The 17,550-nt window shown below is 48.5% G+C and overlaps 1 protein-coding gene across 15 annotated transcripts in view; it reads right to left on the bottom strand.

Annotated features, from left to right (window-relative positions):
• LOC115656568 (myomegalin-like) overlaps nt 1–17,550 on the bottom strand; it is a 156,122-nt gene that overhangs the window by 57,770 nt on the left and 80,802 nt on the right. For 12 of the 15 annotated variants that reach the window (XM_030573426.1, XM_030573432.1, XM_030573434.1 and 9 more), the window contains 11 exons: nt 13,236–13,355; nt 10,004–10,123; nt 9,677–9,769; nt 9,288–9,506; nt 7,589–7,747; nt 7,107–7,220; nt 6,680–6,817; nt 5,653–5,832; nt 4,803–4,997; nt 2,783–2,929; nt 38–119 (listed from right to left, as the gene is read on the bottom strand). In XM_030573426.1, coding sequence (XP_030429286.1) covers nt 38–119; nt 2,783–2,929; nt 4,803–4,997; nt 5,653–5,832; nt 6,680–6,817; nt 7,107–7,220; nt 7,589–7,747; nt 9,288–9,506; nt 9,677–9,769; nt 10,004–10,123; nt 13,236–13,355 — 1,567 coding nt within the window. The remainder of the gene's footprint in view (nt 1–37; nt 120–2,782; nt 2,930–4,802; nt 4,998–5,652; nt 5,833–6,679; nt 6,818–7,106; nt 7,221–7,588; nt 7,748–9,287; nt 9,507–9,676; nt 9,770–10,003; nt 10,124–13,235; nt 13,356–17,550) is intronic. The other 3 variants (XM_030573424.1, XM_030573429.1, XM_030573427.1) reach the window with 3 other exon arrangements.

Raw genomic sequence — 17,550 nt, 5'->3', positions numbered from 1 at the left:
TTTGTACCAACTGGAGAGAAGCTGTTGCTGTACTGACCTCTCTCCATCCTGTATTTGCTGTCCTCTCCCTTGGAGATTCTGGTGGCAGTAGAGTTCCCACAACCTCCTGGCAGTAATTCCTGAAAACACAAAGTGATCGCTGGTTTTCCCCCCTTAAACATCACGCTGTGCATCCTGCACAGTTTAGATCCCTCTGCACACCTCCAGGCCTCACCGCCCAGCACTGAGACCAAACACGATACATGCTCCTGTACTGGTGTCACACAGACCATTGGCCAAATGGGGTTTTCAGTTATGGGGGAGCTGACCAGAGGACTGCAAGTTTTTGGGGATCTCAGAACCCAAAGGAATGGAGGGAGACGAGCGCAAATGGGCTGAGAGCTTAAATCTGGTGTGAGAAACAAGCTTCAGAAGTCAGGAAAGGGACTCCAAAGAGAGAGGTGCCCAAAGCAGGAAAAGAGGTTCTTAGACACTGTGTTTGGGTTGCACCAAGTGGGATAAGTAGCAGGGACACCAGAGAAGAGGCTGCAGCAACAGTGCAAGAGATGATCAGAGAATGGTCTAGGGCTTTAATAGCTAGAATGAAGAGGAAAGGACGAACCGAAGCTGCTGTTATGAAAAAGCAGCAGGATTTAGCAATGGTCTGGATGCAGGAAGCACACAGAAGAATCAAATATGCCCACAGGCTGTATGTATGGACAACAGTGACAGGCCAGGGGATTTTCCATGATGGGTACCAATCTTCCATCAGAGACTTGCCTTCTTCCAAACACCTGCTAAATTGGACACCCTGGGGGTGCTGGCAATGAGCACAACAGTAAAGGTACAAAGCCACTCTCAAGTCAGCCCTGTTTACACTCCCTCAGAGCCCTCTGAAGAACTTTTCTGGGCTGAGCCATACAGCTAACTACGTAGCAGAGATATTTCTCTGTGCAAATCAGCATTGAGAATTCAGAGGTTAACAGTGGAGATCAGCCCAAATGCACGATTTTGGAAAGGTTAAGGAAAGTCTCTTCAGCTTGAGATACTCCGGAGCGGAGACAAACCACCAATGGCCTATTAACTCCTTCCAGCCTAAACTCCATGATTCTAAACTCTATGACATGTTTTACAACTTTAAACAAAAGTTAGACATTTGTTCATCAACATATAATTGAAATGGTTCAAACAAAAGCAGCCTGGCTTATGCTTAGTGACAAACGGTGTGACATTACACTCCATAATGTTTTATGGAAATATGCTTATAAGTGTAAATATGATGTAACTGGAATATGCTTTCTGTAAAAAGGTTTCTTGTAAGGCATCATTACAAAGGTTATAATCTACTTAGTGTGTTCATCCTATTTGTTTGCATGTATTACTTCTATGTCTGGAGTTAGGAGAATAAGACATAAACTTGTATTGCTAATGTAAACACATTTAGTGGAAGCCTTTAAGGGTGCTTCAGAATCAATGACCTGTGAATGGGTTTGTTTACTTGCAAGCATTCCTTCCTATAAACCAGCCCAGGAAGAATGGTAAAATCCATCTTAAACCTGATGCTTTTCAATTTAGGAGGAGGAATGGGGATTCAGACAGACAAAAGATTCCCGCTTTGTGTCGTAGCTATAAAAGGGAGTGGAAGAGAACAAAGCAGGGGGCCAGCCATGAAAACCCCCTAGTTACCACCTGAGCTGGAACTAACAAGGACTGTACCGGGGAAAGGATTGGCCCAGACTAGGCAGGTACCTAGTCTGTGAAAGAAGCTTATCTGAGGGCAAGATTTTACCTGTAAACAGTTTCTTAATGTATTAGTCTTAGACTTAAGTGTTTTTGCTTTATCTTGGTTTGGTGACTTACTTTGCTCTGTCTGTTATTACTTGAAACCACTTTAATCCTACTTTTAATACTTAATAAAACAAAAGTGATTTTATTAACCGAGAGTAAGCGATTAATACCTGGGGGAGCAAACAGCTGTACATCTCTATCAGTGTTATAGAGGGCAAATGATTTAGGATTTTACCCCGTATAAGCTTTATACAGAGTAAAACTGATTTATTTGGGGTTTGGATCCCATTGGGGTGGGTCTGGAGTGCTGGAGGCAGGTGATCTGCTGAGCAGTTTTTGGTTAAAGCCTGCAGCTTTGGGGGCATGCACCAGACCTGGGTCTGTATTGCACCAGGCTAGCATGTCTGGCTCAACAAGGCAGGGTTCTGGAGTCCCAAGCTGGCAGGGAAAATGGGCTCAAAGGTAACTTCAGCAAGTCAAGTGACAGTCCCAAGGGGGTCTCTGTGAGAGAATCCATCACAAAGGGGTTCCTAGTAAAGCCGATTTAAAAACACTTGACAATTGAGGATGAATACTCCATATTGCCCACACAAGCAGCTTCTGCTCTCAGCTGATCTGTGGGGAAGGAGCTGCAGAGTGACTGAGAAAAAACTGTGGGGTTCAGATCAGGATGTTCTGATCTCACCTAGACTCCCATTAGCAGGGAGGGTCTTTTTGGTTTGTCCCTAGCACAACAGTGTCCAGATCTGTGAGTGGGCTCCTAGGCACTACAGCAATACAAATAGCAAAGATTAACAGCTGCCAAGGGCCTCCATGTGATACACTCAGTGCTCAATCACTCCTTCCCCGCAGTATGTCTCATCACCCCCTTTCTGTTAGCTCTCTGCATTTGCTTTCTTCCCACAGGCCCCTCTCTCTCTCTCCCTCTCCCCCCTCTGCTGCTACAGCAATCACTTCTCTCCCCCGTCCTGAGGCAGCATGCAAAGGACAGAACAATCCAGTGCACAATTCCTACTTGAAAGGGCTGCTTGTCTTTCTGGAGGAGAAGCCTGCCATCAGCCACTGGGTTCTTCCCCGGCTCGTTCCCCACCAGCCGCTGGCGCAGGAATTGTACTTCATCACTCTTTTCTGCCAGAGCCTGCACCATCTTCTCAGCAGCCACCTGTCACAGCAGGAAAGCACAGCGAGAGGAGAGAAGCAGAGGTGACCAAGAGTTGGGTCTCAGTTGGCTACTGGCACAAACGCTGGCCCCAACTCCTTGCTCTGGCACCACAAGGACAGATTTACCAATCACTTGCTGCTGGAGCAGAGATCAGGAGCTTTCCTTTCCAACCCTAACCAGGGACTTTACTATGGGCTTTGTGGCAGCATACACAACAGTCAATGCTACAGCACTGCCTTCACAGCCCCCTGCTTTCACTTACCCAGCCTTTACTGAGTAACTCTTCAGCAATGCTACCAAACCTTTGACTGGAATGGTGAAAACTCGCCTATGGCATGGGGGCTGCGGAGTGCAGCAATATGGGAGGAGGCCTGGAAGGACAGAGGGGATGAGGATAGAGGACAGGAGCTGGAGGAAAGAAGGGAGGCAAATGCTGTGAGGAGATAGCTGGAAGCTTGGCTTTTTAATCCTGTTGTTAAAAAGGAAAATTCAATGCAAAACTCCAGTGACATTTAAAACTGACTAATTTTAATGCACAGAATGCAGGCAAATTCTGAGGGTAAGATTCTTGTGGAAATATTAATATATGGTGATACACTTATCTCATAGAACTGGAAGGGATGCTGAAAGGTCGCTGAGTCCAGCCCCGCCTTCACTAGCAGGACCAAGTACTGATTTTTGCCCCAGATCCCTAAGTGGCCCTATCAAGGACTGAACTCACAACCCTGGGTTTAGCAGGCCAATGCTCAAACCACTGAGCTATCCCTCCCCTTGGTAGTGCACACAATAGTCCCAAGTACTAGTTTGACTGTTAAATATAGCTAACATACAATGGACAGAACACTCTCCATGCTGTCCCTCCACCCTTCTGATTCTATGCAGGGGAGATGGCTCCACCAGGCTATGGGGCTTCCCTCTGGTCACCTGATGTCACTGGCGTGGGGGAGGGGTCCAGGGTTCACCTTTCCCATGACTGCTGGCCAGGCAGTCGTAGACATGTGCACAGAATGCTCCATGAATGTGCACAAGCCGAGAGCTGCACACTTTCCTCTCCCCAACCCCACAATATGCACATGCAAACCCTGATCTGGGTGCACAAGAAGTGCTCTCAGGTTTCACAATGTAGGCCCTTGGCGCATGTGGACAAGCGAATGGCACGCTCAGGATTATTACAGCAGAATCCCATCCAACACGACGAGTTGATATTTGTAACCTTACTCTGCATTAACATGGGTGAGGGGGGTTGTCATAAACAGATAGTTAAGGGTTAATGTCTCTTTTACCTGTAAAGGGTTAAGAAGCTCAGTGAACCTAGCTGACACCTGACCAGAGGACCAATGGGAGGGACAAGATACTTTCAAATCTTGGTGGAGGGAAGTCTTTGTCTGTGCTGTTTGTTTTGTTCCTTGTTCACTCCTGGGGCTAAGAGGGACCAGATGTACACCCAGGTTTTCTCCAATATTTCTGTATCAGTCCAAGGAGTTTGGATCTGTGTGAAGCTTCCCAAGGCAACCCAGGGAGGGGAAAGTCTGGGGGGAAAAGGAGGGGATGGTTTATTTCTCCTTGTTTTAAGACCCAAGGGGTTTGGGGGAACAGAAGTGTGCCAAACACTATATTTTTGGCTGGTAGCAGCATACCAAATTTAAGCTAGTAATTAAGCTTAAAAGGTGATCGTGCAGGTCCCCACTCTTTGGAAGCTAAAGTTCAAAGTGGGGAAAAAAACCTTGACAGGGGTATTCTCACTGTTATGTGGTTCTGAAACATGAGTCACTTCCTGCAATTCCCCCCATAGCATCAGAGACTGGAGACCACTTTCCACACAGCAGACCCATTGGAGCCACGCTCGACAGCGGCTGCTCTGAGCGCAACTCACTCGGCTTCGCTGCTCCCGGATGCTCATGGCTTGAAGCAGCTCCCGAAGTTCGGTCTCATGTTCTCCAGCCTGTCTGTTCCTGTCACTCAGGAGATCCTGCAGCATCCTCTCCTTCCGCTGGAGACGCAAGCACAGCTCCTCCGCAATCTCACTCTGCCCTGGGCCCAGCTTGCAGAGCAAGGTTGCTGTGAGCTCCTAGGGGAAAAGGAGGGAGAAAGGAGTTGAGATGTTCCATCTCTATGCTCAGAGAAGCCTGGCACTTTGGGATGAAGGCTGTGCAGCCTGGGAGCACCTCTCTGATCACATGCAGTCGCCAGCAGAGAATCAACGCACAGTGAGCATTTATGCCAATGCAGCATTCGAGGTCCTGCCAGGATTCCAGGGAGCAGCTTTCCTGGCTCGCTCCCCTCTTTCCGCAGCACATATGGAAGGGGTTGGACCATGCATGTCACTCAGAGGCTGACGTGCCTCTGTGCTTCCATTCTGTAGAGAGAGCCTTTGCTTCCACAGAACTGGCAATTGTTGGTGCTCTCAAATGGAGGACTATGCTAGTTTAGATATTTTTACATTGCCTCAGATGTGCTCCCTCCTCTGCACTGCGACCAAGAGCACAGAGATTTTAAAAGGTGACACACTGGGGGATCACCAAGAGGAGCAGGGTTATGAGTTTGCCCCCCACCCCCTCCCATACACTCCACCAAATCAGGGTAATGCATCTGACACCCCCTCCAAGGGGAGCAGGATGTCACAGTGGCACTGAGTGAGTGGCCCAGAGCCTGGCAGTAGCGCTCAGAGATCCCATCCAAGAGAAAATGGCTGGAGGCACTGCAGCAAGGAGCATGGGCCTTACTTCCACTTCCTTGTTCCTGTCGTGCAGAGAGGCCTGCAGTTGCTGTATTATCCCCTCCTGCTCCTTCTGCCAACAGTTTGATTTCGCCTCGACTTCCTCTTTCAGCCACTGGAGGTTCTGGCAGGTTGCTGTCACCTGCTCTAGTTCCAGCGTCTTGGCTTTCAGTAGGCTCTCCATGCTCTAGGGACCACAGAGAAAAACAGGAACACAATGAGGCCCAAGTAGTTTCTTGTGCACTTAAGTAAACAGGATTGAAACTATTCAGTCTCTTGTACCCTTTTGTGCAACCCCAAACAGTCATTACATTCACTCCCTAAGGAAAGCTTCCACCTCAGCATCCAGCTGAGAAATGCCATATGGAACTACTAGTTTAACCCCTTCCTTCCCCAAGTGCAGGAGGCCATCAGAAAACTGCCTGGTGAGGGGGGATGAGGATGTATGCAGGTAGTATGCTAAACAAGCACTCACCAGAGAAGTGCCACAAGAATGAGTAAAGGATTAGCAAACATGCCTTATAGTGATAGACTCAAGGAGATCTATTTAGTTTAACAAAGAGAAGGTTAAGGGGTGACTTGACCACAGTCTATAAGTATCTACATGGGGAACAAATATTTAATAATGGGCCTTTCAACCTAGCCGAGAAAGGTCTAACACTATCCAATGGCTGAAAACTGAAGCTAAACAAATTCAGCCTGGAAATAAGGTGGAAATCTTTAACTGAAGCTAATTAACCATTGGAATGACTTCCCAAAGGTCATGGTAGATTCTCCACCACTGACAATTTTAAAATCAAGATCCTAAAATTATTGTGGGGCAGGTCTCTGGCCTGTTTTATGCAGATCAGACTAACTGATCACAGAGGTCTCGTCAGGCCATGGAATCAATGAGACAGCCAAAGCACCAACGTAAGGGCTGGCCACACCAATGGAATGAATGCTGTGCCAAGCTGAGCCAGGAGTTCTGGTGATCACCTACACAGAAGTGCATTGCACAAGGGACAATATACCGAGGAGGGGCTCACACTTACATGAATGGTGGCCTCATTGCTGGACAGGACGCTGCGCAGTCTCTCCAGGTCATGCTCCCGCTCTCTCACAGAGATATGGAGCTGTCGCAGCTCTTGCTCCTTCTCTTCCACAGCACAAAATTTCTCATCTATTGCTCGCTACAGGGAGAGAAAAGGTGAGAGAGATCATAGAGAAAGAATCCCTCATGCAGGGACAGCATCCTGAATTCTTTTGCCATGCAGCCTACTTCACACTACGTGGGAGAACTCGGCTCACTCCATGGGGATGGGAAAGTGGGGACAGCCCCAGCGAAAGGGAGAGCAGGGGATACCAGACCCAGGCAAGGGAGAGCAAAGCACAGGGGATGCTGTGCACCCCCCTAGGAGTCCAGGGACTGTGCTCAGGGAAAGGATGGGGGAAGACTGTGCTGGAATGTCCTGTCCTTACCTCCAGAGCAGCATCTCGATGTTTGATTCGCTGCTGCAACTTCTCCAGCATAGTATCAGTCACCACAGGGTTCTTCTCCAAGCTCTGCCTACGTTGCAGAAGTTCCCAGGATTCCTGAACGTGCCCCATAAGCACACATCAGCACAGACACCAACATTACTGAGCCAGTGCAGGGTTCTGAGGTCAGAGCACCTCTCTCCGAGCTCACTCTCCTCTCCCCACACTCAAAAGGATGGCAGAATCCACAGGTCAGATCAATATTATTCTGTCTGATTCCCTCCCCAGTCAGGGCTCACCTCAGGCTGAGTTGTACTGGCATCAGCTACACCTACAGATCCCTCTGTGTGGCTGTAGCCAGAGGATTGTCCTCAGACTCCACTCTCTCTGAGGGCAGGCCCTGGAAAGCTGCACATGGTCATGTGGGTGCTGGCACCCAAATACCAAGGTGAGGCTAATCCTCAATTCACATCGTTTCCCCTCACCTGCAGAAGCTGTTCTTTGTGAGCCAGCCTCTGGCTCAAACGCTGAACACGCTGCTCCTGGGCCCGGATCTCACAGCATTTCTCCCCCTCCAGGGCCCACAGCTCCTGAACCTTGCCCTGCAGCTCTGCTTGTACCTGCTGCACAACACCACGCAGCTCCTGAAAGGAAACACACTTCTCACTTCTTTGCTATAAGATGCCCCCTTAACAGGAAGCCCTGTTAGTCTGTCACTCCAGAGATGGAGACACCCTCAGGAGCCGCTGTTATCCTGTTAAAAACAATGAGGAGTCCGGTGGCACCTTAGAGACTAACAGATTTATTTGGGCATAAGCTTTCGTGGGTAAAAACCCCACTTCTTCAGATGCATGTTATCCTGTTGAATCTCACAAGGTAAAGGGCAGGCAGGGCTGCAGGAGAGGACAACAGGGGTTCAGATGTTATAGGCTGCTGTTTTTCAGATCAGAAAACTGAGAGAGTCTGACCTCCTTCCGCAGGAGAAGGGGATGCTAACCCTTCAGCAAGCATATGGATGGAGCACCGATGAAGAACATCTCCACATGGTTCAGCTTATGGAAGCTGGGTTCAGTACACGTATAGCACACATGTAAATGGAGATAGGGTTTTCACAGCTGCATGGACAGATGTCAGTGAGGACCGTGGCTGAGTATGTCTTAAGTGGGGAGTTCCTATTCCCTATCTCCATTGCTATGGAGTTTAATACATCTCCACATATCTGATTACTTACCGAGTACGAGTTTTATACAGCACAGCCACCAAAGCAAACTTCCAAACATTTATTACTTCTTCTTTGAAATTACACAGAGACATTTAGTGATTTTTAAACTCTAAACCCACCCATCTCACCAAAGTGACCACTTGACACGGAATACCAGCCACATGCCTCTTTCTTTAGTTCTATGCATTATTTTGTGCCCAGCGCAAGAACAGCGCAACTAACTCTTAACTTCTTCAGAAAGTCAATTCAGAGTAGGTCCAATCACATGAAGTTTGGTAGTGAAACTGACAAGCAACTGGAGTTAGGGTTAGAAAAAAAAAATCATAAAATATCAGGGTTGGACAGGACCTCAGGAGGCCATCTAGTCCAATCCCCTGCTCAAAGCAGGACCAACCCCCAGACAGATTTTTGCCCCAGATCCCAAAATGGACCCCTCAAGGACTGAACTCACAACCTTGGGTTTAGCAGGCCAATGCTCAAACCACTGAGCTATCCCTCCCCCTGTTCTGCACTCAATTCACTAACTGCACTTCCGCAAAGTGAAAATTTGTTGGTGACTGTACAACTTTAAAACTGATACAAGTTTTCCTGTGTATGTAGGAACCTTTTTTTAAATCCCCTCTTCTAGCCAGAGGTGATGTTTAAAGTTTTCAAGTCCATCCTGGCTAATCCACTGGGGAAATAGGAGTATAGCATCACAAGAAGAAACAGGACATTTGCACCCATTAAAGCATACCAGTAAGTGACACTACTGATCCACTGTACTCAGTCTCTGCACTGACTGCTGAATGTAAGCTAACAGGAAAGAGACAAAGAAAATGCACAGCACAGTACCCACTTAAGGCATTCAGCTAATATAAGCATTATGAAGGCCAGTGGTTTGCTTTCTTCATATGCAAAAACACTTTACTGTCATCTGCATGTGGCATCAGGCCATGCCCAACTGCTCAAGCATGCTGTACCTGATTGTGTTTCCACGACACCTCTTTCAGCTGCTGTTCCTCCTGCACAGTAGCCTCTAGAAGCTGGGTAGTTCTCCTTGCTTCAGCCAGTTGGTGTTCTTTCTGCCACTGAGCCCTCTTCAGCTTCTGCATCTCCAGCTGGGTGCAGAAGAGTGTGTTCTGCAGATCTAGCAGTGCCATGTGCTGCTGCTGCTGGGAAGGGGATGGACCCTCCGAGGTCTGACAAGAGAGGAGAACAGAAATGTGAGAGTGTTTAAGCATGAGCTCACAAGAGCCGTTCAGAACAATGAAGGAGCACGTGACAATGAAATACTAAAGGCCTTTCAATTTTCTTTTAAAGGCAAAGGGCCCTCACTTCTAAGGGGATGGAGAGGCCCACAGGGACGTACCTGCAAGTGTCCAAGCTGGCTTCTATGTAACATGTCTCGTAGTTTGCCCATGGTCTCATTCTGCCCTTCAATCACATGGTACAGCTCCTCTGTCTGCAAGATAGGACACCCAACTGTTAGCAAGCCCCACCCCCCCAGGAGTCTTTGACACAGATTGCCTCTGCCTGTTGTAAGTGCTTTGACAGAAACAAGTCACAGGAGAAATGAGCAAGGTTCAAGGATGGCTGAAGGGTTCCCTCTGACTTGCTGCTAGAAAAGCATGCTTCCCTGCATCCACATTTCCTATACAAGGGCGCAGCACCAGCCCTCCTCAACAGTGCTAGTTACCTCACTTTCTTTGCTCTTCAGGGCCTCATTCAGACTCTGGATTGTACGATCTTGTCTCTGAGATGCTTCCTGGATAGATTTTAATTCAAAATTCATCTCATTTAGCTTTTCCTGCAGCAACTGAACACAAGGAACACAACGGTTTAGTTACCAAGCCCAAAACTTCAAATTGTCCCTAAGAATCCCTCCACACTATACTGGGTCCACAGCACCCAGAGGTTCCTCTTTATTTCCCCAGATCAAGACCAATGTGACTCCCTCTGAAGTCTGGCTCTGTTGCTCTGAGCTGGGTGGAGAGAGTAGTGACAAGGCAATGCAAGGCCTTCCCTTCTTTCACAGGCGCTGAGGCCAACTTCCAGCCATAGGCACTGACTCAGAGTGCTCTGGGGCTGGAGCACCTATGGGGAAAAAGTGGTGGGTGCTGAGCTCCCACTAGCAGCCCCCTCATCAGCTCACTCCCACCACCCCAGCGTCTCCCGACACTGGCAGGTCCCATGGATCAGTATCTCCCCCTCTCTCCATGCGCCTCCTGCCTGCTGCAATCAGCTGTTTCGCAGCATGCATGAGGCTGGGAGAGCGGGGGAGAAGTGAGGATGTGGTGCACTTCGGGGAGGGGACAGAACTGGGCAGGAAGAGGCGGGGCAGGGTGGAGCAGGGGTGGGAAGAAGTAGGGTGGGGGTGGAGCCTTGGGGAAGGGTGGAGTGGGGGCAGGGCCTGGGGCAGAGCTGGGGGTCGAGCACCCCCCTCAGCACTTTGGAAAGTCAGCACCTGTGCTTCCAGCCCCCAGTGATCCAGTCTGAGGGATGGGCTGGAATCCTGGCCTCCGACCCCATGCATCACAACACCTTGCGCATCCACCAGGAGAGCCCTGCTTACTCTGTCTGATACTGTCTCCAACACTCTGCTGCCTAGTGCCATTCCCAGTTTCTATTACTCATTTCCCCAACTCCTTCGAAAGAGGAAGAGAGGCTCCAGCCCATGGTACTCCTGGAGATCTGGAAGCTCCAAAACGGAACCTACATATTCCAGAGACCACTTCCTTTCCCTCCAACTCACGCACTACAGCTAGAGCATTATAGTTACATATTTACACTCTTCCTCCCTTTCTCCAGGTAGCACTATCCAGCCAGCCACTCACTCTTGCAGTAGCTGCCCGGATTTAGTTAACACCATACTCAAGCAAATGCATGGTCCATCCAGCCCAGTATCCTGGCTTCAACACAGTGATATCCACATAACGGAATGTAACGGGGTGTTCACCGCACCCTGCTACCTTCAGCCTCCTGGGCCCGCTCCCCAATGAGTCAGGACCACAACAACCATGCTTTAATTCTTGTGTCTGGTCCCCACCACCTCAGTGGCAACAAAGTAGCAGGCTCCTGGCTCCTTCTGAGCCTACTCTCCCCTCCTGGTCTCTGACCCACCCTCCAGATTCTCTGTCTCACAGGCGTTTAGCCCCAGTTAACAAGGCTGAGGCCAGTCCTAGCTAGTTGCCCAGCCCCAATCCATTTCCCTGATGGGGGCTGGAGTGGCACGTGCTGATTAGGGCTTCCCCCGCCACACAGAAGTTTTGCAACATCATGGCTGGAGGGGAAGGCTGGTTTATGGCCTGAAACATGAGTGCCAAAGCACCTCGTTTTCATCCTCACTAGTGTAATAGAAGATAAAACATTTCTCAATCCCGCTGAGCCATTGCTTCCATAATGGCATGTGGAAGTGACTTACACAGATTAAGTTGCTTAATAAAAGTGTTTATTTTAATCAGTTTTAAATGTCGCCTTTTAAACATCTTCTGTTATGAGAAGGTAAATATCTATAATGACCTTGATACCACAGTGGTCCTCAAATACTCCCACATGACCGTCTCTACACTACTCATTAATTTATATATTGGCACGTTACCTCTTATTTGGCTTCTTTTGAAAATAAATTGCCCTTATCTTTTTTATTCCACATCCCTAATCATTTTCATTCCTGCTCTCTGGATCTTCTCTATTTCAGAGTTATGCTTCCGGAGCATGGCTGGCCAAACTGAACTCAAGTGTTCCAGCTATGGACAACAACTGATGTATATGAGGGCACTGTAACAGACTAGGTTTTATCATCCCTTTCTTAACACTGCTAAACTCTCTGCAATTTTGCCTGCTGCTGCATGCTGAGCAGAAGTTTGCATGGAGCTGTTCACAAAGACCTCTGTGGTGTTTTCCTGATCGGTTAGAGTTAATTTACAGCACCACAATGGGCATATATAAAAGCAGCTATGCCTTCCCATGTGTATTCATTTAACTTGCCACTAGGCTGGCCATCTTCTCGTTCAGCTAATTTTTAATTCATGCCCTTTAAAAGCATGCCAGGGTGGGCCCCTGTGCAGGCTGACCTCCTTCACCCCACACCAAAAGGAGGCTGGCTGCCTCCATGGCAGTTTCCGTCTCTGCCTGCAGAAGGCTCACCATAGAGCAGGGGTGGCCAACCTGTGGCTCCGGAGCCACATGCGGCTCTTCAGAGGTTAATATGCGGCTTCTTGCATAGGCGCCAACTCTGGCGCTGGAGCTACAGGTGCCAATTTTCCAGTGTGCTACAGGGTGCTCACTGCTCAACTCCTGGCTCTGCCCCAGCCCCTGGCCCCACTCCACTTCTTCCCCCAAGGCCTTTCCACTCCTTCCCGAGTCTGCCATGCCCTTGCTCTCCCCGCCTCCAAGCCTCCTGCACACTACAAAACAGCTGATCACGGCAGGCAGGAGGCGCAGTGATGGAGGGTTAGGTGTTGATCAGTGGTGCAGCTGGCAGATGGGAGACACTGGGGGCAGCGAAACTGATGGGTGGCTGCTGACATGTTACTGCCGCTCTTTGGCAATGCACATTGGTAAATTCTGGCTCCTTCTCAGGCTCAGGCTGGCCACCCCTGCCATAGGGAAGCAGCAGCCAAGAAGCCAGAGTGGGAGGGGCAGGCAGTGGTTGGAGCTAGAGGATGTAGGCATCTTTCCTCCAATGGCTCAATGGAGGCCCCCGGCACAGGGGAAGGTCTTTCAAACACGGCTTTAGAACTGGCATAAAGAAGGAAGCTGCACAGCGCAGCTATAGGAAAGGAAGCAATTCCTAGCCTGGTTGAAGGCCAGTAGCACCACCTCAGTTTGGGCAACTTCCAGTGCCTGCAATGATACTTCATGGCTATTGCTAATTAAGGTAAACGAGAATCCTCAAGGAGCTGAACATGCAGCCAGTAAACAAATACCTTGTTGGTGGCATCGTACTGCTGGATTTTGTCCTGCAGCTCAGCAGCATGCGATTCAGACACACGACCACTCGCCACAGGGTCACACTGAGTCAGCTGCTGATGGTCCTCAGGCAGATTCTGGAGAGAGAAAAGAGAAGTGGGTGGCCTGAGTCCTTGCTTGGTTTCTATTCAGAGTGGTGGTGGCTCTCTTAATATGGATTCCAAAATGTTTGCTCCTTATAGCTGCCTTCTCAACATCCTGCCATGTGCACCTCCACCCTCTCTTGCTACGTGTCTGGCTGATCCTTCAGGGACCTTCTGGCAGTTCCTCCTCCCCTCCCAAGGGTCTGTTCTTGGTCCAGTGTTCTCCCTTTACACCCTCTCATTGGGTGATCTCATCTGTTCATACAGCTTCAACTACCACCTCCAGCCAGCGACTCACCTATCTACTTCCTCCACTCCAATCCTGTCCCTCCCGCATGCCTTGTGGTCAGCTTAACATGGCCAGAGCTGAACTTAGCTTCCTTCTGAAATGCCATTCACTTTAGACCAGCACCAGTTCCTCAGCCCATAACGCAGGATAATCGCTGCCTCTCCCCCTGCCGTCACACCCAGCCAGTCCTGACACTTCATTACCAGGATCTGACCTTTTCTGTCCAACCTGACAGCAAACACTCTTGTTCAGGTCCTTACCTCCTGTTTCTATTATTGTAACCTCCTTCTGAGGGGCCTCCCTGGCACTCACATCACCCCCTTCAGTCCATCCAAAATGCTGCTGCTAAGATCACCTTCCTCACCACAGGACTGGAACCTACTCCTCACCCTCTTTGAATCACTCAACTGGTTCCCGTCTACACAATGTCCAGCCCAAGATCAGGACCGGCTCCAGAGTTTTTGTCGCCACAAGCAGCAGGGAGAAAAAAAAAAAGCCACGATTGCGATCGGTGGCAGCTCCACCGCACTGTTCTTTGGCGGCAATTCGGTGGCAGATCCTTCCCTCCGAGAGGGACCAAGGGACCCACCGCTGAATTGCCGCCGAAGAGCCCAATGTGCCACCCCTTCCCCTTGGCCACCCCAAGCACCTGCTTACTGAGCTGGTGCCTGGAGCCAGCCCTGCCCAAGATTCTTGTAATCACCCTTCACAGTTCTCCATAACTTAACTGACCTCCTTCTGCGCTGCCCCTTCCACTCTCAGTGATGCCAACCTCAATACCCTACTTTATCCACAAATATCGTTGCCTGCTCCCGCAACACGCATGGAATGCCCTTTCTCAGATGATTTGTGAGGCCAATACTTCTCATTCAGGTCCCCCCACTTGCTCCTGCCACTAGGCCTGAAAAAGTTAGCCAAGACAGACATCAATTTACTTGGAAAGCAAAGAAAAAGAATCACACCTTCCTTAGCGCAGCATGCTGTGTGCCAGCAATCGCTGGGTAATCACATAATAATTTGATTGACGCGTCTGTCATCAGCCCTCCTTACTGTCTCGCTCCTTCACATTTAATTAAGCCTGTAAGCTCTTTGGGGCTGAGTTCAGACCCACTCTGCCTGGAAGGTGAGAGGCACTTTTTCAGGTAGCAGCAGCAGTAGCAAACAGCGGTTATCGGGGAAAATGCAGCCACCACCCAAATTCACTATTGCTTTCCTGCTGAGGACACACTAAGAAGATTTGAGAATTCCTCGGCCAGACTTTCTTGAGACAACAAAGCCAGCTCCAGGCATCCCTACGCACAGCTCACATGGCAGCTCACTTTGACTAGCTCTATCTCACTGAGTTTTCCTCTCCGATGATCATAGGAAATGGGTCCCTCAAAGGAGCAGGTACTTCCCCAGCAACAGCAAGCAGAGAGAAACCCTGAATGCCTGAGGGCAGCACACTGCTCTTCAGCCTTTGAATGCTGGGTATTGTTTTCTTTCTGCAGACTGATTTTTGGTTCCAACCTGCTCCTGCTCCTCCCCACCCCCGTTCATTCTCACCTTCCTGGTTCCGTCTGATATTCTTCTTCATCTTCCTCCTTTATTCCTCACTCCCCTCCTCATCTTCTTGCCCTCCTCAATGACCCTCTTCCCCTTCTTTTATCCCCCCTTCCACTTTTCTGCTCCTGTTTCCTCACCCTCTCCTCTCATTTGCTCTCCCTCTGTTCTTCTATAAGCTAAAGGGGACAAAACCTGAACCAATAAGCCTATGACCAGCACCAGCAACCACTTTGCTTGGAAGCGATATTCCTTCCCCTGCCAAGCCTTGAATTTTTTCCAGTTTCAGATGTAAGCTCTTCAGGGCTGGGAGGCCGGACCGTGTCTGTACAGCAAACAGCACAGTGGGACAATGATCCTGATATACAGTAATAGATATAAACCAAATAGCAAGAGCTGCAGAGGCAGTGCTGCATTCTGTCTCTGGGTTACAGTGCGATACTAAGCACCAACATCTCTGGAAGGTTGATGAGAGTGCACATGGCCTCTGAAGGATGGAACAGCAAGGGCTGTGGGCTGAAGAGGAGAAAAAGGGGGAAGGAACCTTAAGGCAACTCGGACAGCCAGAAACGACCCATATCCTACGAGGAGGCTGTTAACAAGAGTCAGGCTGCTGGGAAAGCAATACAAGGAGCTCTCTGCATCTGAACAATAAAAACCTAAAAGTGGCTCAAAGCACTGACTGCAGTCATAGCTAGATGAGATCAGCTAGCTGCTGTGTCACAGCTACAGTTAGTGGTTAGAAAATCAAGAACTACTGGCCACTTGTTGTTCAGTCCTTCTGCCTTTGTAATTTTTAAAAGCCTAACATGCTGCCCCAAATAAATGAGCCGAAACATTTAAAATAGATCATTTTGGCTGAGCTTAGAAATTTTGTCTAGATCTAGTTCTCAGCAGGGACAAGAGCCTTTGCTTGGTTGACAGCATATTTAATGCTGTAAGTGATGGGGCGAGCAATCACTTCTGAACAAGTGCCATGGACAGCGGGTAAGGTTTTAAAAAAGCTCTGCACTCTGACATCCCTGCACATTGTTCTCCCTGGCCTGACTAGGGGCCCTTGAGCACAGACAGAGGCTGCTGCTAGCACATCTTACAGGAGGCAGACTGTAACTCTTTAGTTAGGCAGCTGAAAAGGCACAAGGAAAAGCATAAATTCTCCCTCCTCCCCAATTACATTCTTTTAAAAAATTGAAATATTTGAATAATTGACACACAAGAAAATTTAAAAAAAAAAAGAGAGAGAGAGAGAGCCATGACCAACTTAGAAGAGCCAAGTCCTGGCACTTGGGATCTATTATCCTTAATTCTTCATTACTGGGACACAACTGTACCAAAAATAGAATCTTGCACCCCAGAATTTTTTCTACATTGGCATTTTCTAAGTTCTCCCCAACAGTGCCCCTGCACCAGCAATCGCAGCATTAGCATAGACTGCCCACCTGTCTTTCATAACCACCATGTTGTCTAACCCTGCCGAGAGCAGATTTGCACAGAACAGTGGCGAAAACACTGGCAGCCAGTTTACGCTAGCATTCTTGCTGCTGCCTCTGGAGCTGTAAGACTGAAAGCAGTTGTATTGTTTTGCAGAAAATGCCAGTGACAACCAGGCCTAAGAAGTCATCTGCCTATCAGATCTTAATGCTCTGAGACATGGTAATTGTGATGATTGAACCTAAAATTCCAGGAAAGGAACAAAGACAAGAAGCATATCAGCTTCTTAGAGAAACGCAGCATCTATGATTGGCGGATTTTCACGTTAATGGAATGAGCGCAATATTTGGCTCTTGAAGAATCGTTTTCCTACTGGGGAAAAGAAGGAAAAAAACATTTATACAAAAACTATTTGCTGGCAACTGTCGGACTTTCCATTTCTAGCATTAAAGCCACCTAGAGTGTGAGTAAGAGCTTTCTCTTTCTGCCAGATCCAGCCCTAAAATCTGTGGAGTGCTGGTGATAACATTTTGTTGCCATGGTAAGAAATGGGAAGTTACAAATTCAACATGATGAATCACTGCAGAAACAGATGTGTGACAAAGGCTGGAGTTTAGAAAACCCTTTGTAAGTAACTCTGAGATGTAACAAAGATAGTAAGACATGAGAGAAAGCCAAGCCATTTAAATCCATATACAAATTAATGTTTGTTCCACTCTTGAAAGATGTGCATTAAGAAAAAAAAATCCTATTCTTAATACTGTACATATGTCCCCAGTAATGAAAAATGAGCAGTCAGGGATATAGAGACTGTAGGACAGGGCAGAAGCTGCAGCACTGTCCCTCACTAGAAGGTTTTTCAGGCTGTGTTAGATCTTCCATTTGTTGCTTTTGTCAGTTTGTGTTCCTCCATAGCACAATTTCTAG

Source organism: Gopherus evgoodei, chromosome 8, assembly GCF_007399415.2.
Source record: "Gopherus evgoodei ecotype Sinaloan lineage chromosome 8, rGopEvg1_v1.p, whole genome shotgun sequence".
Classification (NCBI taxonomy): domain Eukaryota; kingdom Metazoa; phylum Chordata; order Testudines; family Testudinidae; genus Gopherus; species Gopherus evgoodei.
Note: the sequence above shows the minus strand (reverse complement) of the source record. Positions and strands in the feature narration are given on the sequence as shown.